We start from the raw sequence: 27,303 nt of genomic DNA, 5'->3' as shown, positions 1-27,303 counted from the left end.
GATGTGTGAATGAACGATTCCAGCTACCGAATCCGTTTTTTGTACACTGAGCAAGCCCAGAAGCTTTGTTTTTGATTCTGGCATGGGAAATTTTCTTTTTCTCTCTCTCTCTCTCTCTATCAGGAAGTAAATAATCCATGTGCAGTAAAGAGAAGTAAATAATCCATGCGCAGTAAAGAGAGCCGGATCCAGCTAAAAAACGGATCTGGCGCCTCAGTTTTTCACAATGACAGGCAGTGATGCAAAGTTTCCAGCTTCCAGCTGATGTGGACGCCTTGTTCTTATACAGCACATCGGAGATGCAGAATAAGGAGCAGTAGGAGGGGGTGTAGGAACTGCTGTTGGAGGTGAAGGAATCCCTGATATAAAAAGGCCAGCAATTATTGGCATTGGGAGCACATATGCCATGCCAGGGAGTGACTCATCTCCAGCCTCCACAATGTTCACCTAGTGTCCGGTGATGAAAATGTAGCATCCCTAGCCACAAGCGCTTGTCCACATATAGATCGTTAATTGTACAATGCCGGTAAGTGTGCTAGGAAGGGCACGGGTGATGTTCCTGGACTCGTTCTTGTACAAGGCAGAGATGCCACACCAGAAGAAAAAATGGTGGCTGTGGACCAAGTACCAAGGTATGGCTGCCACCATAAATCTTCAGAAATTCTCTGTGCCTACCAGCCTAATTTACAACATTTCCACAGCAAGTAGCCTGGAAATGTGTCCATTTAGCATGTGGGTGGCTAGCTGTGAACTTTCCAAGGCCTTTTGGTAGGGTTCAGCCGACTATGTCAGGTGCATAGATCATGCTGGTGGTAGTTAGGTTCTTAGTGGTCATGCCCCCGCTGATCTTGGCATGGCAAAGGTTGCAAATGGCTATTTTGTTAGTCTCAGACTTATTTTTATAAAACTCTCAAACTGGGGAACATCTAGCTCTTTCACGGAGAAATGCACGAGTGCCGGTACTCTGCTGAACAGTTTCCTTCCTTGTCACTCTTGTTACCCCACTTTCTCTTCCCGTCTGTTTTTGTGCTGTCTAACTCTCCCCCGCAGCTCTGTTGGCCTCTTCTGCATGCCAGCTTCCCAGGTTGGGTCAGTGACTTCATTATCCACCATCCCATCTTCCACCACCATACCCTAGTCCGCCTGACTTCATGACTTAATAGTAAGACTTAGAAGCAACTATATTATCATATTCCTTCTTATCCCAATTTTTCCCTTTCCCACCTTCATGTTCTTGTTGCCGTGGCTGCTCTAAGTTTTGCACATCATTAAACAGCATGTTGTTCTGTCAATTTTGTAGCATTCAGGTTGAGAGGCCACAATCAAGAAATTATGTTGTAAAAAGCTCCTCAGAGTGTCCTAGTTTGGGATCACTGGTCTCCTGGGACTCGACATGGTAGAGAATCAGGGTGAAGATTAAGTGATCCAGACTTTAGGTTGCTGAGACTGGACTGCGTGGAAGACTGTGATGTGCTGGCAAGCCAGCTGGAAGCATTATCTGCTATCCAACCAATCACCTGTTTGCACTGCTCTGGGTTCAGAGGTGGGGTACTCTGCCTCCCTGCAAAGTGGGACAAGAACCTTTGTCCTGTGGATGGGCGTGTGTCTTGTGATCTACCAACAGGCATAGTCACAACTGCCCCACATCCTTGGCATCTGTGTGCGCCATCATCAGCACTTCCACTTCCCCATTCCTTAATGCACGCATTATGCATTTTGTAATTGCTAGGTCTCTTGAAACCATGTTTATTTTTGATAAAATAAAAAAAAGAGTCAGCTACAGCAATCAAAGAGGTTTTTAGGTGTTTTCTCTACCTTAAAGTAAGAGAAAGAAAACACAAGTATATGGATGACAATCAAATTTAATCCTGTTTCAATGCTTTTTCTTCATAGTTATAGGTCACAGAAATATACCCAGACCATGTAATACTGTACGGCTAAGAAATGTAACCTTGCAACATTTTTAAAAGCTTTTTTTATTTTGGAGATCACAGAAATGTTTACAGACCATGTGTTAGGGGTCAAGTTCCCATCTCTGCACAGGGGGAAGCTCGGGCCATCTCCGCTGCGGTCTCCCATTCTTCTTCTGCCACAGTGGAGTCTGCTCAGCGGAGACGTCGGTCCCAGCATCTCGCTCAGTCTGACTCTGTACAGAGAGTTACTGCTGCTTTTCCTGCTTCTGCCATTGAAGTCAGTGCTGGGCAGCAGCGAGCAGACGCTTCTGGGACTATGTCCTGCTTTTCTCGTTCTGAGCATGCCCAGAGTAAGATCTCTCAGTGGAGATTGAGGGTCACATGATCAGACACTGCAGCTAAGGTCCTGTAGGTGCTCACGCTCTGTAGCAGCCTCTCATTGGTCCTTCTTGGAAGGTCCTGTACATGCTGCAACTATTTAAGGCTCGCATGGCCGCACGGCCATGTGCTAGTATTGCTTTTATTTATGTACTTTGCGCCAGTTTGGTCTTGTATGAGTGTGTTCAGGGACCCGGCTGAAATAAGCCCCTAGAATGCTGGCACCTCCGGCAAGGAGTTTGTATGCTTTTGTGTTCAGGGACCTGGCCCGAAATAAGCCCCTAGAATGCTGGCACCTCCGGCGAGGAGTTTCGTGTGCATGCAAGACCACTGACTGTTCTTGTTTAGACAGTTAGCCTGTGCCTCTGTGGAGTCTAATAGGGCTCAGTGCTTTGAGTTCACGGCTGCTCTGTGAAGTAACAGAGTTAGCTAACACCGCCATTTAGTTCCGCTATTTGCTAGCAGCAGGTTCTCCTGCACGGTGGACCCTGGGCTGCGAACGCATCTATCCTAATAAAATATATACATTCATTAGGTGCGTTCCGCTAGCCCTAACACCACGTTATACTGTATCGCTGAGAAATGGAAGCTTACTAAATTTTTAAAAGTCTTTTCTCAGTTTGAGAGATCATAGAAATGTTCACCAACCACATAACACTGTATGGCTGAGAAATGGGAGCCTACAATATTTTTAAAAGCTTTTTCTCATTGTTAGAGATCACAGAAATGTACTCCACACTATGGAATAGTGTGTGTCTGAGAAATGTAGCCCAGGCAAATGTTTCAATGACGTGTGTAATATAACACAGAAAAGGACCTTAAAGCACGTAATACTTGATGGATCAAAATATATTCCATTTTATCACCCCCCACAGAAATAGCTACAGCTACATATTTGCCAAAGGATTTCACAGGCCTAATCCCTATCTACAGACTGGATTCTGCCACTCTTCCTACTCCTGTGACTCTCTCTCCATCCCTAGGCTAAATGCAGATTGTATGTGATACAAACAGCAAAGCAAATGATTAGCCCTGAGAAGGGTTGTTAGTATGATGGCTCATACAAAGTGTCACAGAGCTGTGCAATGGTGTCAGTGTGCTAAAATGGCCAGCACCTGTCCTTTCAAAGTGATGATATCACACTGCCAGCCAATCACAGTAGTGCTACAACCAAGATGGCTACAACATCCAGTGACTCTCAGGCAATCCCCACATGCGTTTTGACTGTTTAATAAGTGTCAAAGATGCATGGTGGAGATTTGAGTTTGAACTCAAGCATTGACCATTATTCGCTAAGTAAAGAGCACATACAAGCCCTGTGTTACTAGAGTGATATCTGAGTATTACCAAGCACGTTCACTCATCCCTAGAATTTAACTTTTATTTGTCTGATAACTTGTCTAAGGCATTGCAGTACAGATTACACTGACAGAACTCCTGATAGACCCTGCCTAAAGCTGGGTCTAACAGGCCATCATTGTTTGACCTCTGGGTGCAATGACAACCATCAACTCTCTGTGATTTAATCACAGGGGTGCCGCTGGGATTGAGAGAGGGAGCCTGTGGCATCTGAATGGTTAATCAGCCAAGAACATTGCTAGCACTGTCCCTGGTGATTGCAACTGTCAGGTAATTTGAGCTCCCGGTGGTGATAATGCATGGAAGTGCTGATGTTTCATCAACTCCTGCCAATCACATGACTGACCAATCACAGATATTGGAGAGTGAGGTGCGCTATATAGAGACAGGTTGGAAAAATTCGTAATTTTCAAAGTTTTAATTTTTATGTCCTTAACCCCTTTCTGACCTCGGACAGGATAGTACGTCCGAGGTCAGATCCCCTGCTTTGATGCAGGGCTCCGCGGTGAACCCGCATTAAAGCCGGGACATGTGAGCTGTTTTGTGACATGTCAATGGCTGTAAACAAAAGAAATGTGTAAATAACTCATGAAAGAATAAAGTCACATTAAAACCAAACACACCATTGTTTTTCTTATGAAATTCTCAATACGTTTGATGTGTCACATGACCCTCTTTCCATTGGAAAAAATAAAGTTGGATCCAAAATGGCCAACTTCAAAATGTCCGCCATGGTCACCACCCATCTTGAAAGGTTTTCCCCCTCCCATATACTAATGTTCCACAAACAGGAAGTTGATATCACCAACCATTCCCATTTTATTTAGGTGTATCCATATAAATGGCCCAACCTGTACAATTATTTTTAAAATGTTTTATATATATATATATATATATATATATATATATATATATTTATAAGTCCATAGCATACTTAGCAAAATGGCATCTCTTACCTCTGCAAAATGGTGATGGAAAATCCCACGAAGCTCCGTTTCCTGGACTTACAATACAGGTCAAAGTAGAATGGCCCTCAAGGATATAACCAGCAAGGCAGTTATATCGAATCTTATCTCCAATATTGAATCTTGTTCCATGCAGAACACCTTTAACAATTTCTCCAGGACTCCCACAAGTATGACTTGGTAACACTAAAAGAAAATATAGTAAACAAAAGTTAATAATTTCCTTCTTCAAACCAATAATAAGAAACCACAAAGTATTTGCACAAATTTTTCCTTTCAATGTATCATTTAAGCATTAGATTAATAGAATTATTTATTCTAAACATTAGATTTAATACAAAAAAATTATGGAAGCCAAACTCTGCATAGCCAGTGAAATCTCAATGATATTTTCCACATTACAAGAATATCTGTTGTTTGGTTTCTTTTGACTGCTTTAGGAAGCCTAATGAATTATAATCCATATCAACCTGAGGTAAGAACCATGTCACGGGTTTACAGCAACAGAGAAGAGCCAGAAGACTGCGTCTGATTTCTCCTACTTCTGAGGAATATGCTGCGGAATATGTTGGCGCTATAGAAATAACATTATTATTATTATTACTCCTGCACTGGTTAGAAGCTCTTCTCCTTCGTATTAAACTTTGAAAATTTCTTTGGGCAGTGTAGGGGTTAACCTGCTCTGTGGAAAGCTCCTGGAGCTAAGGTGCTCGGCTGTGCCTTGTTAGCCACTCCCATCTCCTATATAAACTGAGTCCTGGCTAGCAGTCATTGTCAGAGCTAGCTTTTGCTGCAAGGCTGAAGGTTGCTGTTGATAGTTATTTGAGTAGAAGGTTGGTCGGTTTATCTGTGACTGTTGCCAGGATATGAGTGTTTGATAATTACCTTTCTTCCCCTACTTTGGTCTAACCCCATCCTCCACTCCCTAGTGCATACCTCTGTTATATATGTGCGTATATTTGTATGTTTGTAATTTTTTTTTACCCCTGTTCATATTAGCTTGCTAGTTTGGTTGGCTCATTATGATACACTACTCCCCTCTTCCCTGGGTGGAGGAAGGGTACAGACTAAGGACAGATTCAGAAGCTTAGGCAAGGTACGTTACCCCGGCATCTTCACCTTCAGAAGTAACCTGGGGAACATAGCAAACTAGGGCACCCCTGACTTAGGGGCAGGGAAGGGCCCCTGGTCCTGGGACACCTGACAACAGAGTCGTGACAGCATCTTTATTGTAATAAATGCAACAAATCTACTTTCTATATCATTATATTTCATTAACAAATTATATGGTAAGTAGGAATAGAAAATTTTGCCTGTTTATTAATTAATATGTTATTTTTAATCTAGTATTAACAAAATGATGATCCCTATAAGTTCCTTGTCAAAACATCCATCTAATTTATCTAGTGCTAGTAGTCACACATTGTGAGAATCTTAGTCAGACAGCCCAGATCCACTTTGACACAGATGAAAATAGGAGGCTTCTTTTTTTGCAGTGCTTGATGTATTAGGTGGACGTTTAATGAACAAAAGAAGATGAAGAGGAATCATACCAAGTTAGTATGTATGTATTTATGTATGTATGATTTTGCATGTATGCAACATACATTTCTAAACTATGTAATGTTTAGTTGCTGCACCACCTTGTTAAGATAGCAAAGGCTAAAATATGGCAATACAGTTTTAAAATCAAAATGTATATGAGTAGCACAGTAGCTCAATGGTAAGTGGTTACCCTTATTAAAATGAGTTTATGTTCTTCCTACTAAAGAGGAAGTATTTAAAGAACATAGTATTTCATTGTTCTAATTTCACTTTATAATAAAAGTGCAGTTTTACTAATCGAAATGTGATTGGAACCCTGGCCAGTAATGCCTGATAATTTACTGTCTGAACCATTGAGCCAATTCATTTTTTCACCTCACAGAGACCCTGTATAGCTAGTATAAATGCTCTTGCTAGAAAGTCTGTCTGCACAACTTATAGTTACATAGTTACAGTATATAGGTTACAAAATATCAGCAATATCCAGCAAGATCAACATTTTTACACCAGTTATACATTCTTTATTGATAGTCCATTTATAACCCACAACGGCATTTGTTGTGCCATCACTACCTCTTGTGGTAGAGCATTACACTGTCTGACTACTTTAACTGCAAAGAACCTGTTACCATTTACATGTTCAAACTCATTTAAATTTCTGACTCTAATTGACACAATTGACATTAGAATTTGGAATTTAATTTTTTTCAGCACAGAATTAGAGCCTGTTTAATCTAGGCCTTTCGGGTTCTTGCAATGTGCTGCATTTGAAAGAATAATTAGATGGTCGAAAAGTCTACATACCGTATTTTTCGCTTTATAAGACGCAGGTAGATTATAAAACGCACCCAAATTTGGAAGAAAAAGAGAAAACAAATTTTTTTATGTGAAATGGTGGTCTGTCTTATAATACCAGTGTCCATCTTGCAAATCATATGTCCCTCATCCTGGTATCTATATAACCCCCATCCTTGTGCTGGCACATGCCACCCTGTGCTGATGGCAGACACATGCACCCCTGAGTCACTATATGCCTCCTGTGCTGCTGGCAGGCATATGCCCCCTGGTCACAATATGTCCCCTTGTGCAGCTGGCAGGGACATGCCCCCCGGTCACAATATGCCCCTGTGCTGCTGACAGGTACAGCCCCCCCAGTCACTATATGCCCCCCTGTGCTGCTGGCAGACACATGCCCCCCTGTGATGCTGGCAGACACATGCCCCCTGTGATGCTGGCAGACACATGCCCCCCTGTGCTGCTGGCAGGCACATGCCCCCCTGTGCTGCTGGCAGACACATGCCCCCCTGTGCTGCTGACAGGCACATGCCCCCTGTGCTGCTGGCAGACACATGCCCCCTGTGCTGCTGTCAGATACATGCCCCCTGTGCTGCTGGCAGACATGCCCCCTGTGCTGCTGGCAGGCACTTGCTCCCCCCTGTGCTGCTGGCAGACACATGCCCCCCTGTGATGCTGGCAGGCACATGCCCCCCTGTGCTACTGGCAGGCACATGCCCCCCTGTCCTGCTGGCAGGCACATGCCGCCCTGTGCTGCTGGCAGGCACATGCCCCCCTGTGCTACTGGCAGGTGCATGCCCCCTGTGCTGCTGACAGGCGCATGCCCCCTGTGCTACTGGCAGGCACATTCCCCCCTGTGCTGCTGGCAGGCACATGCCCCCGTGCTGCTGGCAGGCACATTCCCCCCTGTGCTGCTGGCAGACCCATGCCCCCCATGCTGCTGGCAGACCCATGCCTCCCTGTGCTGCTGGAAGACACATGCCCTCCCTGTGCTGCTGGCAGACACATGCACCCCCTGTGCTGCTGGCAGACACATACCCCACCCCTTTGCTGCTGGCAGACACATGATAAAATAACAAACACTTAACTCACCTTCTGATGATGGCTCCGTGGCATCGGATCATGTGACCTGGGCACACAGTGATGACATCACTGTGCAGTGCCGATCACATGACCAGATGTCAGCACAGACACAGGAAGCACAACTTGAGGAGCTGTAAGTACAGAGCCATTAAAAGAAGGTGAGTTAAGTGTTTGTTATTTTATTGTGCCTGCCAGCAGCACTGGGGGGCACATAAGAGTGATGGGGGCCATATCCATGATAAGAGGGGGGAGATGTAGGCACAGGTAATTGTTGTGAATTCCGTTCTCGGGCTCCTGTGGTCATGAGTGGTACTTTGTGAGTTCTCTTCATGGGCTCCCTCTAGTGGCTTTGAGTGTTACGGCTGGTCTGTAGCTGGACCCCAGCTGCCTCGTTTCCTGCTAGGCTTGCTGCCTATTTAACTCCATCTGGACCTTTACTTGTTGCCTGCTGTCGTTGTATTCAGTACTGGTTCAGATCTCTCTGGGACTTCCCTTGTGACCTGTCTCCTCGTGGAGAAGCTAAGTTCATGCTAGTCCATTTTTACTCATTGTTTTCTGAAAATGTTTCTCAGTATATGATGAGTTCAGTCCAGCTTGCTTATATGCTATTTGATTGCTAGCTGGAAGCTCTGGGGTGCGGAGTTGCGCCCCTCACATCGTGAGTCGGTGTGGGGGTCTTTTTGTATTCTCTGCGTGGATAATTTTTGTAGTATTTTATACTGACCGCACAGATTCCTTGCTATCTTCTTACTATTTAGTTATTAGCGGGCCTCATTTGCTAAAACCTGTTTTCACTTCTATGTTTGTGTTTTCCCCTTATCTCACTGTTATTATTTGTGGGGGGGCTGCTCTCACTTTGGGGAAAATTTCTCTGAGGCAAGTGAGGCTTTGTTTCTCTCTAGGGGTAGCTAGTTTCTCAGGCTGTGAAGAGGAATCTAGGCTGAGTCAGGTACGCTCCACGGCTGCCTATAGTGTGTGTTTGATAGGATCAGGATTGCGGTCAGTAAAGTTCCCACATTCCCAGAGCTTGTCCTTATTTTTGGTTTACTTATCTGGTCAGTTCATGTGTTCCTAACCACCAGAACCATAACAGTACAGCAGGCCGGTAAAGTGTTAATGCATCGCAAAAGAGGGATAAGAGAAGCTCTGAGGTTTTTTTTTTCCTCTGCAGTGTGTTTAGCCTCTCTCCTCCCCTTAATCTCTGGGTGGTTCAGGACTCAGCTGCAGATATGGACATTCAAGGTTTGTCCTCTTGTGTGGATCAGCTCGCTACAAGGATACAAAGCATTCAGGATTATGTAGTTCAGAGTCCTATGTCTGAACCTAAAATACCAATTCCTGAGCTGTTCTCTGGAGATAGATCTAGGTTTTTGAATTTCAAAAATAATTGCAAATTGTTTCTTTCTCTGAGACCTCGTTCCTCTGGTGACCCTGCTCAGCAAGTTAAAATTATTATTTCTTTGTTACGTGGTGACCCTCAAGATTGGGCATTCTCCCTGGCGCCAGGAGATCCTGCATTGCTAAATGTGGATGCATTTTTTCTGGCACTTGGATTGCTTTATGAGGAACCTAATCTAGTAGACCAGGCAGAAAAGATTTTGCTGGCTCTCTCTCAGGGTCAGGATGAAGCAGAGGTTTACTGTCAGAAGTTAAGGAAGTGGTCTGTGCTCACTCAATGGAATGAGTGTGCCCTGGCAGCGATTTTCAGAAAGGGTCTTTCTGAAGCCCTTAAGGATGTTATGGTGGGGTTCCCCACGCCTGCGGGTCTGAATGAGTCAATGTCTTTGGCCATTCAGATTGATCGGCGTTTGCGGGAGCGCAATCCTGTGCACCATCTGGCGGTGTTTTCTGAACAGAAGCCTGAGTCTATGCAATGTGACAGGATTCTGACCAGAATTGAACGGCAAAATCACAGACGTCAGAATGGGTTGTGCTTTTACTGTGGTGACTCCACTCATGTCATCTCTGATTGTTCTAAGGTCACAAAGAGGTTCGCTAAGTCTGTCACCTTTGGTACTGTACAGCCTAAATTCATTTTGTCTGTTACTTTGATTTGCTCTCTGTCATCCTACTCTGTTATGGCTTTTGTGGATTCAGGCGCTGCCCTGAATTTGATGGATTTGTCATTTGCCAGGCGCTGTGGTTTTATCTTGGAGCCATTGCAATTCCCTATTCCACTAAAGGGAATTGATGCTACACCATTGGCCAAGAATAAGCCTCAGTACTGGACTCAAGTGACTATGTGCATGACTCCTGCACATCAGGAGGTTATTCGCTTTCTGGTGTTACATAATTTGCATGATGTTGTCGTGTTGGGTCTGCCATGGCTGCAGGTTCATAATCCAGTCCTGGATTGGAAAGCAATGTCTGTGTCAAGTTGGGGTTGTCAAGGGGTACATGGCGATGTTCCTTTGGTGTCAATTGCTTCTTCTACTCTTTCTGAAGTCCCTGAATTTTTGTCGGATTACCAGGATGTGTTTGATGAGCCCAAATCCAGTGCCCTACCTCCTCATAGGGATTGTGATTGTGCTATAAATTTGATTCCTGGTAGTAAGTTCCCTAAGGGTCGACTTTTTAATTTATCTGTACCAGAACATACCGCTATGCGGACTTACATAAAGGAGTCTTTGGAGAAAGGGCATATTTGTCCGTCCTCGTCACCTTTGGGTGCAGGGTTCTTTTTTGTGGCCAAGAAGGATGGTTCTCTGAGACCCTGTATAGATTACACAGGTCAACAAAAAAAAAAATTTTTTTCTGGTGTCCAAAATATTTTAATGAATTTGGGGTATTTTTGGGGTGCTGATTCTGAATATGCTATCAGTTTTGCCAGATTGGCTCAAGTTTTTGAGATTTTTGGTATCTTATTTATAGCACTTGTTGGTAAATGCGACGCATCATCTCATTAATTTCTTTGGATTAGTACTTGAACTGAGCAGTTCTCAATATAGTTTTGTGTTAATTAGTGTTCTAAAAGTTTGTTCATAGCTTGATTTTTGCACTAACTTTATGTTGTTGTCTGTTTTCCAGTGAAAAGCATGAACTCATCAAGAAGAAGTTGTCTTAACGATCCAGACTCATTCTGTTACATTTGTGGTGAATACACACTGCCAAAACATAGAAGAAACATAACAGACTTCGTAAAAAAAGTGTATTTTGCCTATTTTGGGGTTATGCTTGGGGACCAAGACAAGTTTTGGGCACCACACATAGTGTGCAAAGCATGTATCAAATTATTACGAAAATGGAGCAAAGGACAAAGAAAAAGCTTCAAATTTGGTGTTCCAATGGTGTGGAGAGAGCCAAAAAATCATCATGATGACTGTTATTTCTGTGCAGTGCAAGTGCAAGGATTCAATAAGCATAAGAAACGAAAATGGGAGTAACATGGAATCTGCAAGAAGGCCTGTCCCTCATTGTGAAGATGTGCCTGTACCTGTGTTTACCATAAATAACAGTCATCATGATGATTTTTTGGCTCTCTCCACACCATTGGAACACCAAATTTGAAGCTTTTTCTTTGTCCTTTGCTCCATTTTCGTAATAATTCGATACATGCTTTGCACACTATGTGTGGTGCCCAAAACTTGTCTTGGTCCCCAAGCATAACCCCAAAATAGGCAAAATACACTTTTTTTACGAAGTCTGTTATGTTTCTTCTATGTTTTGGCAGTGTGTATTCACCACAAATGTAACAGAATGAGTCTGGATCGTTAAGACAACTTCTTCTTGATGAGTTCATGCTTTTCACTGGAAAACAGACAACAACATAAAGTTAGTGCAAAAATCAAGCTATGAACAAACTTTTAGAACACTAATTAACACAAAACTATATTGACAACTGCTCAGTTCAAGTACTAATCCAAAGAAATTAATGAGATGATGCGTCGCATTTACCAACAAGTGCTATAAATAAGATACCAAAAATCTCAAAAACTTGAGCCAATCTGGCAAAACTGATGACATATTCAGAATCAGCACCCCAAAAATACCCTAAATTCGATGAAATATCTTTGGCACCAAAAATGCTGTTGACCAGTGTTATCGCCTTCTAAATAAAATCACGGTCAAATTTCAGTACCCTTTGCCTCTGCTGTCCGATCTGTTTGCTCGGATTAGGGGGGGCTAGTTGGTTCACCAAGATAGATCTTCGAGGAGCTTATAATCTTGTGCGTATAAAGCAGGGCGATGAATGGAAAACAGCATTTAATACGCCCGAAGGTCATTTTGAGTACTTGGTGATGCCTTTTGGGCTTTCTAATGCCCCTTCCGTGTTTCAGTCCTTCATGCACGACATCTTCCGAGAGTATCTGGATAGATTTAGGATTGTGTACCTGGATGATATTTTGGTCTTTTCTGATGATTGGGAGTCTCATGTGAAGCAGGTCAGGATGGTGTTTCAGGTCCTGCGTGCCAATGCCTTGTTTGTGAAGGGCTCTAAATGTCTCTTTGGAGTCCAGAAGGTTTCCTTTTTGGGCTTTATTTTTCCCCCTTCTACTATCGAGATGGATCCAGTTAAAGTCCAGGCCATTTATGACTGGACTCAACCTACATTGGTGAAGAGTCTTCAGAAGTTCTTGGGCTTTGCTAATTTTTACCGTCGCTTCATCACTAATTTTTTTAGTGTGGTTAAGCCTTTGACGGATTTGACTAGAAAGGGTGCTGATGTGACGAATTGGTCTTCTGCGGCCGTTGAGGCCTTTCAGGAGCTGAAACATCGGTTTTCTTCGGCTCCTGTCTTGCGTCAGCCTGATGTCTCTCTTCCCTTTCAGGTCGAGGTTGATGCTTCTGAGATTGGAGCAGGGGCTGTCTTGTCTCAGAGAAGCTCTGATGGCTCGGTGATGAGACCATGTGCTTTCTTTTCTAGAAAGTTTTCGCCTGCCGAGCGGAATTATGATGTTGGTAATCGGGAGTTGTTGGCAATGAAGTGGGCATTCGAGGAGTGGCGACATTGGCTTGAGGGAGCCAAGCATCGCGTGGTGGTCTTGACGGATCACAAGAATTTGATTTATCTCGAGTCTGCCAAGCGGTTAAATCCTAGACAAGCTCGATGGTCGCTGTTTTTCTCCCGTTTTGATCCTCAGAAAGGGGGTGATCTTGTCTGCCATCTCCCCTGATTTGCGGCGGGTGCTGCAGGAATTTCAGGCCGATAGACCTGACCGTTGTCCACCGGAGAGACTGTTTGTCCCGGATAGATGGACCAGTAGAGTTATTTCCGAGGTTCATTCTTCGGTGTTAGCGGGTCATCCTGGGATTTTTGGTACCAGGGATTTGGTGGCAAGGTCCTTTTGGTGGCCTTCTTTGTCGTGGGATGTGCGTTCCTTTGTGCAGTCCTGTGGGATTTGTGCTCGGGCCAAGCCTTGCTGTTCTCGTGCCAGTGGTTTGCTTTTGCCTTTGCCTGTCCCGAAGAGGCCTTGGACGCATATTTCCATGGATTTTATTTCGGATCTTCCAGTCTCTCAGAGGATGTCTGTCATCTGGGTGGTTTGTGATCGTTTTTCTAAAATGGTCCATTTGGTGCCCTAGCCTAAGCCCTCTTCCTCTGATTTGGTTCCGCTGTTTTTTCAGAATGTGGTTCGTTTGCATGGTATTCCGTAGAACATTGTGTCTGACAGAGGGTCCCAGTTTGTGTCCAGATTTTGGCGGTCCTTCTGTGCTAAGATGGGCATTGATTTGTCTTTTTCTTCGGCCTTCCATCCTCAGACGAATGGCCAAACCGAACGAACAAATCAGACCTTGGAAACTTATCTGAGATGTTTGTTTCTGCTGATCAGGATGATTGGGTGACTTTTTTGCCATTGGCTGAGTTTGCCCTCAATAATCGGGCTAGTTCTGCTACTTTGGTTTCACCTTTTTTTTTGTAATTCTGGTTTTCATCCTCATTTTTCCTCGGGTCAGGTTGAGCCTTCTGACTGTCCTGGGGTGTATTCTGTGGTGGATAGGTTGCAGCAGATTTGGAACCACGTAGTGGACAATTTGACGTTGTCACAGGAGAAGGCTCAGCGATTTGCTAATCGCCGTCGCTGTGTGGGTCCCCGACTTCGTCTGGGGGATTTGGTATGGTTGTCATCTCGTTATGTTCCTATGAAGGTTTCCTCTCCTAAGTTCAAACCTCGTTTCATCGGTCCTTATAAGATTTCAGAAATCCTCAATCCTGTGTCATTTTGTTTGGGCCTCCCAGCATCTTTTACCATTCATAATGTGTTCCATAGGTCATTGTTGCGGAGGTATGTGGTGCCTGTGGTTCCTTCTGTTGATCCTCCTGCTCCGGTGTTGGTCGAGGGAGAATTGGAGTATGTGGTGGAGAAGATCTTGGATTCTCGTATTTCGAGACGGAAGCTTCAGTACTTGGTTAAATGGAAGGGCTATGGTCAGGAGGATAATTCCTGGGTTGTTGCCTCTGATGTCCATGCTGCCGATTTGGTTCGTGCCTTTCATTTGGCTCGTCCTGATCGGCCTGGGGGCTCTGGTGAGGGTTCGGTGACCCCTCCTCAAGGGGGGGTACTGTTGTGAATTCCGTTCTCGGGCTCCCTCCTGTGGTCATGATTGGTACTTTGTGAGTTCTGTTCATGGGCTCCCTCTGGTGGCTTTGAGTGTTACGACTGGTCTGTAGCTGGACCCCAGCTGCCTCGTTTCCTGCTAGGCTTGCTGCCTATTTAACTCCATCTGGACCTTTACTTGTTGCCTGCTGTCGTTGTATTCAGTACTGGTTCAGATCTCTCTGGGACTTCCCTTGTGACCTGTCTCCTCATGGAGAAGCTAAGTTCATGCTAGTCCATTTTTACTCATTGTTTTCTGAAAATGTTTCTCAGTATATGATGAGTTGAGTCCAGCTTGCTTATAAGCTATTTGATTGCTAGCTGGAAGCTCTGGGGTGCGGAGTTGCGCCCCTCACATCGTGAGTCGGTGTGGGGGTCTTTTTGTATTCTCTGCGTGGATAATTTTTGTAGTATTTTATACTGACCGCACAGATTCCTTGCTATCTTCTTACTATTTAGTTATTAGCGGGCCTCATTTGCTAAGACCTGTTTTCACTTCTATGTTTGTGTTTTCCCCTTATCTCACCGTTATTATTTGTGGGGAGCTGCTCTCACTTTGGGGAAAATTTCTCTGAGGCAAGTGAGGCTTTGTTTCTCTCTAGGGGTAGCTAGTTTCTCAGGCTGTGAAGAGGCGTCTAGGCCGAGTCAGGTACGCTCCACGGCTGCCTATAGTGTGTGTTTGATAGGATCAGGATTGCGGTCAGTAAAGATCCCACATTCCCAGAGCTTGTCCTTATTTTTGGTTTACTTATCTGGTCAGTTCATGTGTTCCTAACCACCAGAATCATAACAGGTAATATTCACTGCTCCCCTGTGAATCAACTCAGGCAGCTCCAGCACCGAGGTGATGGACAGCAGGTGCAGTGAATATTACATGAGTGTAATGAGCAGGAGCACAGGACCTCCTGCTGTCTCTGCAGCCCACAGCCAGCCCACTCCAGCCCCATGACACCACTCCAGAGCTGCTCCCCCTCCTTTATAGCACAGCACATGTAACAGATTCGGATTATAAGATGCACCTCCCACTTTCCCCCCAAATTTGGGGGAACAAAAGTGCGTATTATAATCCGAAAAATACGGTATGTCTTATATGTCTTCTAATTTATCTTAGAAGTGTAGAGATAAGCAAAAGATTCAAACTACTTTAGTCTGTAGTCTAGTTCAGTCCTCCATTACAGCGGAAGTGTTCACTTGTGAGCCAATAATCTTCTGCCTTTCATATTGTGTACATAAGATGCTTAATAAGCCCCTGTAATGTCATAATGTTGTGTCGTGACTCACGTTATGAGGGTCTGTGAGATCTATAGAGAAGGCCAGGATGTTGGTCAGAAGAGTACCAGCAAACAAGTAAATATTGCCCTGGCCTGACTAACATGGAGGAAATTATGGGATGTTGGACTAGGGCATTTTGAATCTTTTTACTCATAACTACTGTGAGATAGAGCTTACTGAGTGTGTTGGGGACCCTCGCTTAGCAACGGGATTCAGTATCACAGGCAAGACTTTCTCTATTAAACAGTCCATGCGGTTTATTATGCAGTCATAAACCGGGTCATGCACAGTTCATTATATACTTCATGGAACACAATAGGCACCAACAGATGACATCAAGTTTAAGCTTTAACTTAAATACTTCATATACAGCTTTAACTTACAGTTCAGACACTATACCTGCCAGTCCTCCTTGACTATTTTCTAGGGGGTGTCCTTACACCGTATCAATGTCTCTATTCATATGTAGCCACCCGACATTGCTTCACAGTCTCTAAACATGCCGGACCTCACTTCATCCAGTTACCATGGGAGACCACACACTTCACTAACTGATCCCCCTGTCAGTGCACAGTTTCCCATACTCTGGGATACCTTCCAGGAGCTCCTGCTCCACACACTGACTCCTTGTCAGTTTTCTCTCTCCCAGGGAAGCTCCCAAACTGGGATCACCATCCCAGACAATGCCTTGCTCACCAGGCCACTGACAGTCCAGATCCTCAGATGGGCTGTAGCTTGCCCAATGCAGTGCCATCACAGACTCTGCATACATGCCTTTCCACGTGCTCTTCAAGAAGTCCTGTTCCCAAGATCTTCCAATACAGGCCTCTCAGTGCACTATTCAGGGATCCGATCCTACTCCCAGGATCTCCAAACACACAAGTCTCTCAGTGCAGGTCCCAGAACAACAACATTACTTCAGGCTTACAGCGCAGACTCCCTCTGCGACACATACTGGCCATTTACAATCCTGCAAGTCACTGTTTCGCCATCATAATCACAGATACGCCTCCATGCGCATCCGAGGAGCACCTACAGCGCCCCCTAGCTGTAACAGGGATCACTGCATCACACTACTAGGATAATATCAATGTGATGAGTAGGTGAACTACATGTAAGTCAGAAGTTTTTTTTTTGTTTGTTAACTATGCTAAAACCTACATGAAAATAGTGGTGAAACTGCTTGTATAGACTTCTTTACATCCCAGTGTAGGATTATGATGTACAGTCATCAGAGCTGAAAATTCTGGCATAGCATGAAAAGTCCTGATAAATCAGCATGAGTGGTGGTGATAAGAATTTGTGACGAAGACCAGATCATTCATGGTGAGGAGCATAAGGGCTGGAGAGTTGAGCAGTGAAGTGTGTAGTGAGGTAAGTATCAGAATTCTTCTTATTTTTTTATAACTTAAGTTTATTATGTTCTGTTGTCTGGAGAGGCCCTGGAGAAAATAAGGGGCATTAAATTTGAGGATTATAACTTTTCTGCAAATTACATTTTCAGGAAAAAAAAAACCTTGTAACAGGTGAATTCTAATTTGCATAATCTGCTCACCCCTAATTTACATGTTATTATTGTCTTTTTTATATTTTGGTTTACTCCTCATTTACTTCAGGCTACTATCACATGTCAGTATTTTATGCCAAAGACACTAGTGGAATTTTTACTTTTCTTTTATTTAGACTTCTACGTTTTGCTCAAAAAGTACCACAACTAGTGTTGAGCGATACCGTCCGATACTTGAAAGTATCGGTATCGGAAAGTATCGGCCGATACCGGCAAAGTATCGGATCTAATCCGATACCGATACCCGATACCAATACAAGTCAATGGGACTCAAGTATCGGATGGTATCCCTGATGGTTCCCAGGGTCTGAAGGAGAGGAAACTCTCCTTCAGGCCCTGGGATCCATATTAATGTGTAAAAGAAAGAATTAAAATAAAAAATATTGCTATACTCACCTCTCCGACGCAGCCTGGACCTTACCGAGGGAACCGGCAGCGTTCTTTGCTTAAAATGCGCGCGTTTCCTGCCTCCCGTGACGTCACGGCTTGTGATTGGTCGCGTGCCGCCCATGTGGCCACGACGCGACCAATCACAGCAAGCCGTGACGTAATTTTCAGGTCCTGAATGCCTAATTCTAGGCATTCAGGATCTGAAAATTACGTTACGGCTTGTGATTGGTCGCGTCGCGGTCACATGGGCGACGCGACCAATCACAAGCCGTGACGTCACGGAAGGCAGTAAACACGCGCATTTTAAGCAAAGAACGCTGCCGGTTCCCTCGGTAATGTCCAGGCTGCGTCGGAGAGGTGAGTATAGCAATATTTTTTATTTTAATTCTTTCTTTTACACATTAATGTTGTTTCGATACCGATACCCGATACCACGAAAGTATCGGATCTCGGTATCGGAATTCCGATACCCGCAAGTATCAGCCGATACCCGATACTTGCGGTATCGGAATGCTCAACACTAACCACAACACAAAATTTTGAGGGCAAAAAAATTATTTCAAAATTTGTTTCAGCACAACAACCATGGTTCAGTAGGTCTTGATTTGCTATTGATTTATGTTTATTTTCAATTTGCTGCATTCTGAATCCAATTTTTGATCTTAGAACACTTTGTTACATTATATATTAACTAAGAACAGGTTTTGATTATTGTTTTTCTAATACTACAAAAATAATTCAGTATGTGTTAGGTATACTTGTAATTTTCATACTGACATTCAGTACTCTCATAATACTCTTTGTGCTCATTCACACCAAGATTAAGTCAGAGGTATGATACTTATTAATTTATTGTGTTCACCTGTGCTTAAACAAAAAAGAGAAAATCTCTAAACAATATTTTGTGTGATGGAAAAGTAGTGGTTGCTGTACCCCAGAGAAGTCCAAATTTTATCGTGTTATGTATCTTTTCACATTGAGACTTAACACTCTATTAACTATTTATATATCCTTGGGAAAAGGGGTATTACTTGCTTACATGAAACTGCACTGTGTTAACATAGGGCACCACTCCAGAGTAATGCCCAGGAATGCATTTTCTTTCATCATCTTTTCTTTACAAATTATAGATATGAAACACATATCTGTTACTAACACATTTTAAAGCAAAATATAAAAGTTGTGATAATGTTGATGGCTTACTGCAGTTGAAATTGTTTTTATTTCAATGCATCATAGCCTTTTTTGGAAGTAAATTAATAGAATTTACTAGATGTGCTAGCAACTGCAATATAATTGATGCCAGCTCTGGACAAATTGCTAGTAACTATTTATAACATATTGTTTATAGATCCTAATGAAATGTGTCATAGCACTCTCTAAGAACAACAATTAGTATTTCTCTTCCTACTATTTACAGACTATTGTACAGTAATATGTCCTAAGGAAATAATATTTCTACTGTAACTAGGGCATGACATTGTAATAGCCATATCATTTTAAGTATCCATATAAGGACACATACTTCATTCGCTTTCCACCACTTATATGTGTCGAACTATGACCTCAGTTTTAGGCTTCGTTCCCGCGATGAGTGATGAATTTTTAATGTTGTAGATTTTCTTCAGCATTTCTGAAACTAATACCTATATTTGGATAGTGGCTTTTTCTTCATTGTGTTTGTGATTGTGTTTTTATACAAGTTTTTATTGCACTTTTGATGCCGCAGTTTTCCTCTGATTTTGATATGTCATATGTCATATTTTAAATTAAGTTGCTTTGTTTTTGATACATGCATTTTTAGAGTGTTTCCGCAGGGAAAATGTATTAAGAGTATTTTTATTACCTGCTGATATTTAACATATAATTCGATACTATGGGCAGATTCCAAACATAAAACTTAGCATGCCCACAAGACAAACTGACATGTTGCAGATTTGAAAAATACACCATAGATCAGTTTATGTAGCATAAAAAAGGGTTTATCACAGCAGAGAGGATCCAGAAGATTCTTATTTCTCCTACTCCTGCTCTGATTAGAAATATTTCATCTTCACATTAAACTGTGTAAATTTATTTTAGTAGTGCATGGGTTAATCTGCTCAGTTGAGAGCTTCTGGAAGCTTTCCTGTGTTAAGGCTCAGCAGTTCACTGTTAGCCACTCCCATCTCCTTTATAATCTTGGCCCTGTCTAGCACTAATTATCAGAGTTACCGTATTTTTCGGACTACAAGGTGCACAAGACCATAAGACGCACCCCAAATTTTAAGAAGTAAAATAGGGATAAAAAAATAATGTGTCAAATGGGGTTCCATCTTACAGTCCAAATTCAGCTTACCGGGGGATCGGCAGCGCTGGTGGAGCATGGTCACAGGAGTGTTCAGTGGTCCAAGGCTGCTGTGGCAGGTGTGGTGGCCTCTGGGAAATCCCATCCCAGGCTGGTGCAGCTGTTGCAGCAGGTTCAGCACATGAAGCAGGTGTGGCAGATGCGGCGGTGGTGCTCTGTGGTTCGGGGGGCTCCACCATCATTTTGTGAAACTCCGGAGGCTCCCACACATCCATTGCTGCGATACAGTGGCCTCTTGGAAAAAGGCCACTAGGGGCGGCGCATGTTCAGATTCAGATGGCAGCAATTTTCCCAGAGGTCAGTGCAGCAGATTAAGATCTTGGCAATGAGATCTCATGCTGAGAGCTCGTCTCCCGAGATCTTAGGATGAGATCTCATTGCCGAGATCTCAATCTGAGCATGAACCACCTCCAGTGCCCATTTTCCTGGAGGCCACCACAGATCACCACTGCTGAACCTGCCGTACCTGCCAACCAGCCACACCAGCATAGGAAGGGATATAGAAATGTTATTGAAGCAAGCATGTTAAAGCCACATACAAAGAATACAAATCCGTAAAATTGGGGCTAATCAATACTAAATATGCATGAAGGACCAATGGGGACCAGCTACCAAACATAACTCAAACAAAAAGAAGGAAAACGCAGCCATGAAGTCCCTTGTAAATAATTTTATTAGATAATGTTAAAAACCACCAGATACAGTACAGTGATGCATAAAGGGGAGAAAAAGGTGTGCTCCTAGCAGCCAAAACGGGCAGGATCACCCATGCTAAACCTGCCTGAACCAAAATAGTATGCCTCTATACAGAGAAAACCCCTAGCTGCTGAACATAACAATATTGGCATAGTGCCGCAGCATAGGGAGCGGTAACAATATTGGCATAATGCCGCAGCATGGAAAGCAATAACAGCTCAACATGAGATCATACCTGGTATATGCCGAACTGACAGGACAGATGGGTGACCGAGCCCGACCCCGATGCGCGTTTCGGAGCGGGCAGCTCCTTCCTCAGGGACCCCCTGTCCTGTCAGTTTGGCATATACCAGGTATGATCTCATGTTGAGCCATTATTGCTTTCCATGCTGCGGCATTATTCCAATATTGTTACCGTTCCCTATGCTGTGGCACTATGCCAATATTGTTATGTTCAGCAGCTAGGGGTTTTCTCTGTATAGAGGCATACTATTTTGGTTCAGGCAGGTTTAGCATGGGTGATCCTGCCCGTTTTGGCTGCTAGGAGCACACCTTTTTCTCCCCTTTATGCATCACTATACTGTATCTGGTGGTTTTTAACATTATCTAATAAAATTTGATTTTTACATGGGACTTCATGGCTGCGTTTTCCTTCTTTTTGTTTCAGCATAGGAAGGGAGTGTGATCATTGGACTGGGACCATCGTAGAATCGCCCAACTCCTGCTGCCGCCACAGTATTTGTAAGTATATTCCAACTATAAGACACACCCCCATTTCCCCCCCAAAAAAAATTGGGAAAAAAGTGCGTCTTATGGTCCAAAAAATAAAGTAGCTTTTGCTGCATGGCTGAAGGTTGTTGGCTATTTTTGGAAAAGGTGTTTGGTGAATTTATCTGTGACTTTTGCAAGGTTTTGAGTGTGTGATAATTCACTTTCTTCTCCTACTTTGGTTTATCCCATCCTACACTTCCCGGTGCAATCCTCTGTTACCTGTGTCAGTATATTTGTATGTATGTTTTTTCTTGCTCATATTTTTCATTATCCCTGTTTGCATTACATTGTTAGTCTGGTTGGTGTATTACAGTACGCTACTGCTCCCCTCTTCTCTGGGTGGAGGAAGGGTACAGACTGAGGGCGGATTCAGGAGCTAAGGCTAGTTATGTGGCCCCGGCGTCTTAGCCATCAGAAACAATGTGAAAATGTGGGGAACAGGGCAAGCTACAGTGCACCTAGCGTTAGGGTCATGGAAGGAGCCCCAGGTCCTGAGACACCCAACAACAGTCGTGACAATTTCCATCCACTTTGCTGAAACTGTAAAGGCTATGCTTTTTGCACAATGAAAGTTGGCAATGTCAAAAACGCACTAAAAACTCATCGAGGGAAGCTAACTTTAGTTATAACAATACACTCTATAGTGAAAACAGTGTGGGAATCTGATCATTATAAGACTGCTAGACATCCACCACACAAAACAATAGGCATTAACATGCCTATATTTAAGATTCTTCATTTTTCTGCAATGATCTTCCACAAAAAAAAGACAAGTGCTTGTGAATATTTCTGCTAATTCAGTAATTTGTGATGTCAGGTACTGCTGATAGACAATAATGTTCTAAAGCCCTTGGCTTTCAAATTTATCCCAAAAGTGTGAAACTTCCTGTGCACACAGTTCACTGTCATGCTGAAACAGAAAAGGTCCTTCTGTAAGCATAAATGGATTCAAATGTTTACAGATGTTAACATGAAAATATGGCTACTCCTATCCTTATTCCACAAAATTCTAGTTTAAGTCCTATGCATTCTGGTAAGCAGAGCTAGCAGGGCATATCCTAAACCTTTATTGGTTTATACTGAAACATGATTCATCACTATAGTGGCAAGTTTTACAAATAAAAAGCCAATACTAGACAATGTACTAGCTGATCTTAGATCCTTTTGCAGCTGCTAAACCATAGATATCATAAGAGAAAGGGCTGAGATGTATATAGAGCTAGTAGTAATACATCCAAATGGTCTGTGCACCCTAAGTCATATAATGGGGAAAACAAGTATGTGTTACACTGCCAATTTTGCAAGTTTTCTCACCTACAAAGAATGGAGGGGTCTGCAACTTTTATCATAGGTACGCTTCAACTGTAAGAAACAGAATCTTTAAAAATCCAGAAAATCGCATTGTATGATTTTTAACTAATTAATTTGCATTTTTTGTGCTTGAAATAAGTATTTAATATTTAAATTACAGAGTTCAGAATTTTCATGTAGTTCTTGACCAAGTCCTTCATAGTTCTTGACCAAGTTTGCACACACTGCAGCAGTGATTTTGGCCCACCCCTCCAACAGATCTCCAGATCTTTCAGGTTTCGAGGGTGTTGCTTGGAAACATTGAGTTTTAACTCCCTCCAAACATTTTATTTTGAACTCAGGTTTGGAGACTGGCTAGGCCATTCCAAAACCTTTCTTCTTATGGAGCCACTCCTTAGTTGCCCTTGCTGTCTGTTTTGGGTTATTGTCATGCTGGAAGACCCAGCTACGACCCATCTTTTATGCTCTTATTGAGGAAAGGAGGTTGGTGGCCAAAATCTTGCAATACATGACCCCATCCATTCTCCCTTCATTAAGTGCAGCCCTCCTGTCTCCTTTGCAGAATGCACCCTCAAAGTATTATGTTCACCCCACCATGCTTCACCACTGTGCTAGTCCCTAGTACAGACTCAGTCCATATTATGACCTCAGGTTTTGACCATTCTAATTAGGCACTATCTGCACTTTATATTCTGATTTGATTACCTGTCTTTCTATGAGTGTGCTGATTTTCTCTGCTACTATGCTCATTTGACTATCACGGGTTGGATGTGCAGCAGGTCTTTTCTAGTGATGCAGACTATATTTGCCTGCAGCCATTTAACACATTTAAAATATTATAATCTATACTGACTTCCTGCCACTGTGATATACTCCAATATGCTGCAGTCTCTACGCTGCTAGGGCAAATATATATGGTCTGAAACACATTCATCTGTGACAGGGTACACAGGACATGGGCATTTGAATTAGTATCACAAGGAATGATATTATATCTACTGTCAATCTGAAGGGATATACATTTATTTCAACTCATGTATATATGTATGTATCTATCTTTAGGTTTGAATTAACTGTTGCCTTGGGATACACCTACAGTAGAATTAAACTTTCGACTGTAAAAGTTATGACTAGTGTTGAGCATTCCGATACCGCAAGTATCGGGTATCGGCCGATATTTGCTGTATCGGAATTCCGATACCGAGATCCGATACTTTTGTTGTATCGGGAATCGGTATCGGGATCGATATAATGTGTAAAATAAAGAATTAAAATAAAAAATATTGATATACTCACCTCTTCGACGCAGCCTGCACTTTACCAAGGGAACCGGCAGCCTTCTTTGCTTAAAATGCGCGCGTTTACTGCCTTCCGTGACATCACGGCTTCTGATTGGTCGCGTCCCATGTGACCGCGACGCGACCAATCACACAAGCCGTGACGTAATTTTCAGGTCCTGAATGCCTAATTCTAGGCATTCAGGACTTGAAAATTACGTCACGGCTTCTGATTGGTCGCGTGCCGCCCATGTGACCGCGACGCAACCAATCACACAAGTCGTGACGTAATTTTCAGGTCCTGAATGCCTAATTCTAGGCATTCAGGACCTGAAAATTACGTCACGGCTTGTGTGATTGGTCTCGTCGCGGTCACATGGGCGGCACGCGACCAATCAGAAGCCGTGACGTCACGGAAGGCAGTAAACGCGCGCATTTTAAGCAAAGACGGCTGACGGTTCCCTCGGTAAAGTGCAGGCTGCGTCGGAGAGGTGAGCATATCAATATTTTTTATTTTAATTCTTTATTTTACACATTAATATGGATCCCAGGGCCTGAAGGAGAGTTTCCTCTCCTTCAGACCCTGGGAACCATCAGGGATACCGTCTGATACTTGAGTCCCATTGACTTGTATTGGTATCGGGTATCGGTATCGGATTAGATCCGATACTTTGCCGGTATCGGCCGATACTTTCCGATACCGATACTTTCAAGTATCGGACAGTATCGCTCAACACTAGTTATGACACAATAGAGTGACCAGTTGTCTCAATATACCTTTCACTAACTGTCCACTATGTATATACTGTCTATGCTTAAATATTTAATAAAGTAATTATTTTGAAGCCTCCCCTTTCCTGCTTTTTTCCGATCTTTCTTCAGGGTTATTTTTTTGTGAATACTTTTCCACATGGTTCCATTATTGTGAGATTGATTTTTTTGTTTTCGGTTTAGAATATTACTTCATAGGATACAATTGGATAAATTATATACTACCTGAGGATCTTTTAGGTTGTTAATATAGGCATTTCTGTTCATGCAAAAATTGTATGACTAACCCCTTCACATCATATGATGTAAAGTTATGTCAAATGCCGGCTCCCAGACTTCGATGAAAGCTCACACGCCGAGCCCACATCTTTCCATGTACATGACAGCTAACTTAATCAGCTATCATGTGCCTCTTACAGCTGCGGGTGTAGTGCAGCTCTGCCCACGGTTCATAACCAGTTAAATCCAGCTGTCAATCTCTGACAGTGGGATTTAACACCAGGGGCACCAATGGATTGTCATGACAGCCGAGGGCGTGCTGAAGATGTCCAAGCCTTTCATTACAATCCATTATGGGCAGGCATTCATAAGAGATTGTGATTTCTGCTATGTATAGCAGTGCTAATCCACTGCTATGTGTAGCATAAGTGATCAGATGATCACAGATTCAAGTCAGAGTCTATTAAATCCAGTAAAATGTGAAAAAAGTTTTTAAAAAATATGAAAAATAAAAAAATACAAAAGTTCAAATCACCTCCTTTTTGCCCCATTAAAAGTAAAACAATAAAAATGGTATTGCTGCATTAATAAAAGTCCAATCTATCAAAATTTTAAATAAATGAATTTGATCGGTAAATGGCTTAACAAAAAAAATCAAAATGCCAGAATTATATATTTTTTTGCCATCTCAACATTGCAATACAATGCATTAAGCGGGGATCAAAACATCATATTTACACCCAAATGGTATCTGTAAAATAATCAGCTCAGTGTGCAAAAAATGAACTCTCGCACACCCCCAGATACTTAAAAATGCAAACATTACAAGTTTTGTAAAATGGCAACAAAAGCAAAACAAGTTTTTCTTGAAAATGTCTGTTTTTGCAATTTCAATGCACCCGGATATTCTTTTTACAGTGTTTTAGTATACTAGGTGGTAGAACAAATGGTGTCATTCAAAATTACAACTTGTCCCGCAAAAACACGCTCTCACATGGTTATATTGACTGAAAAAATCAAAAAGTTATGATTCCTGGAAGAAGGGGAGGAGAAAATGAAAATCAAAAAGTGGAAATGTTCATCGTTGTGAAGGGGTTAATTTGTGAGGTAAATGTTAAAGGTTGAGCCAACTACCTCTATTTATAATATGGGAAAAGGCATAGGCCTTTTCCGCTCACTTATCTTTACAGACAACCTACAAAATATACATTTGTCAACTTCTATAAGTATAAATATTAAATAAAAATAAAAAATAGGTACACCTTGATTATTTTTTAAACTTTGGTATTCAATAAAAAAGTTATGAGCCTCTCTTTTATAAATCCAAACCTATTGTAAAAAGCAGTATAAAAAAGATTAATAGGCAAAATACTGTTAATTACATAATAATGATTTTCAAGGTAAATGTGCCAGTCATTCTGAATGGTTTATATCATTTTTATTTCACATACTTAAGTCCTAATTAAGTTTATATGCAGTGAGTAAAATTGCATGATAAGATAAATATCACAATTAACAAATCACAAGCCTGTATGATTTCAAGCAAAAATATTTAGCAAATTGTCATGTAAGTCACAAATGCATAATTATAGTAAAGTCTGTCTTTATAATTGCCTTGTTGATATCTGTTATAAAACTTAAGGGTGCAACAAATGAAGATCATAAATATGTTAATCAAACACACACCTAACAATTACGGTTTTTCAATCCTTTCAAGATTGACTAAGACAAATTTTAATTTGGAATGTTTTTGAGATATTAAAAAAATGCGAGCATGGAATCAAGTTCTTGTTAAAAATAAGATTTAAATATTTTCACACTAATGACCAGCTTTTCATTGTTTTATAATGAGCCAGGCAGCAGCTTTATTGTATGATTTTTGACTCTAGATTTGAAGGTGTTAAATATATTGTCCACATCTGGGGAAAAATTTTATTTTTTTTACTTCAATGCTTGTATTTTGGACAAAGATAATGTTTGCAATTTAGTTTACTGAAATTTTATACACTGTTTGACTTTCAAACTCAATGTGGTCCATCCTCATAAATCAACTGAAAGTAGCCAAAAAAGACAGATAGAAGAGTTATAAACATTCCCATCGCTCACTG

At 42.3% G+C, this 27,303-nt stretch overlaps 1 protein-coding gene across 2 annotated transcripts in view; it reads right to left on the bottom strand.

The window, feature by feature from the left end:
• The window catches only part of CSMD1 (CUB and Sushi multiple domains 1), a 2,858,343-nt gene that overhangs the window by 1,569,304 nt on the left and 1,261,736 nt on the right, over nt 1-27,303 (bottom strand). For both annotated transcript variants that reach the window (XM_077290057.1, XM_077290056.1), the window contains exon 4: nt 4,607-4,801. In XM_077290057.1, coding sequence (XP_077146172.1) covers nt 4,607-4,801 — 195 coding nt within the window. The remainder of the gene's footprint in view (nt 1-4,606; nt 4,802-27,303) is intronic.

This window comes from Ranitomeya variabilis, chromosome 2, assembly GCF_051348905.1.
Source record: "Ranitomeya variabilis isolate aRanVar5 chromosome 2, aRanVar5.hap1, whole genome shotgun sequence".
In the NCBI taxonomy this organism is placed as follows: Eukaryota; Metazoa; Chordata; class Amphibia; order Anura; family Dendrobatidae; genus Ranitomeya; species Ranitomeya variabilis.
Note: the sequence above shows the minus strand (reverse complement) of the source record. Positions and strands in the feature narration are given on the sequence as shown.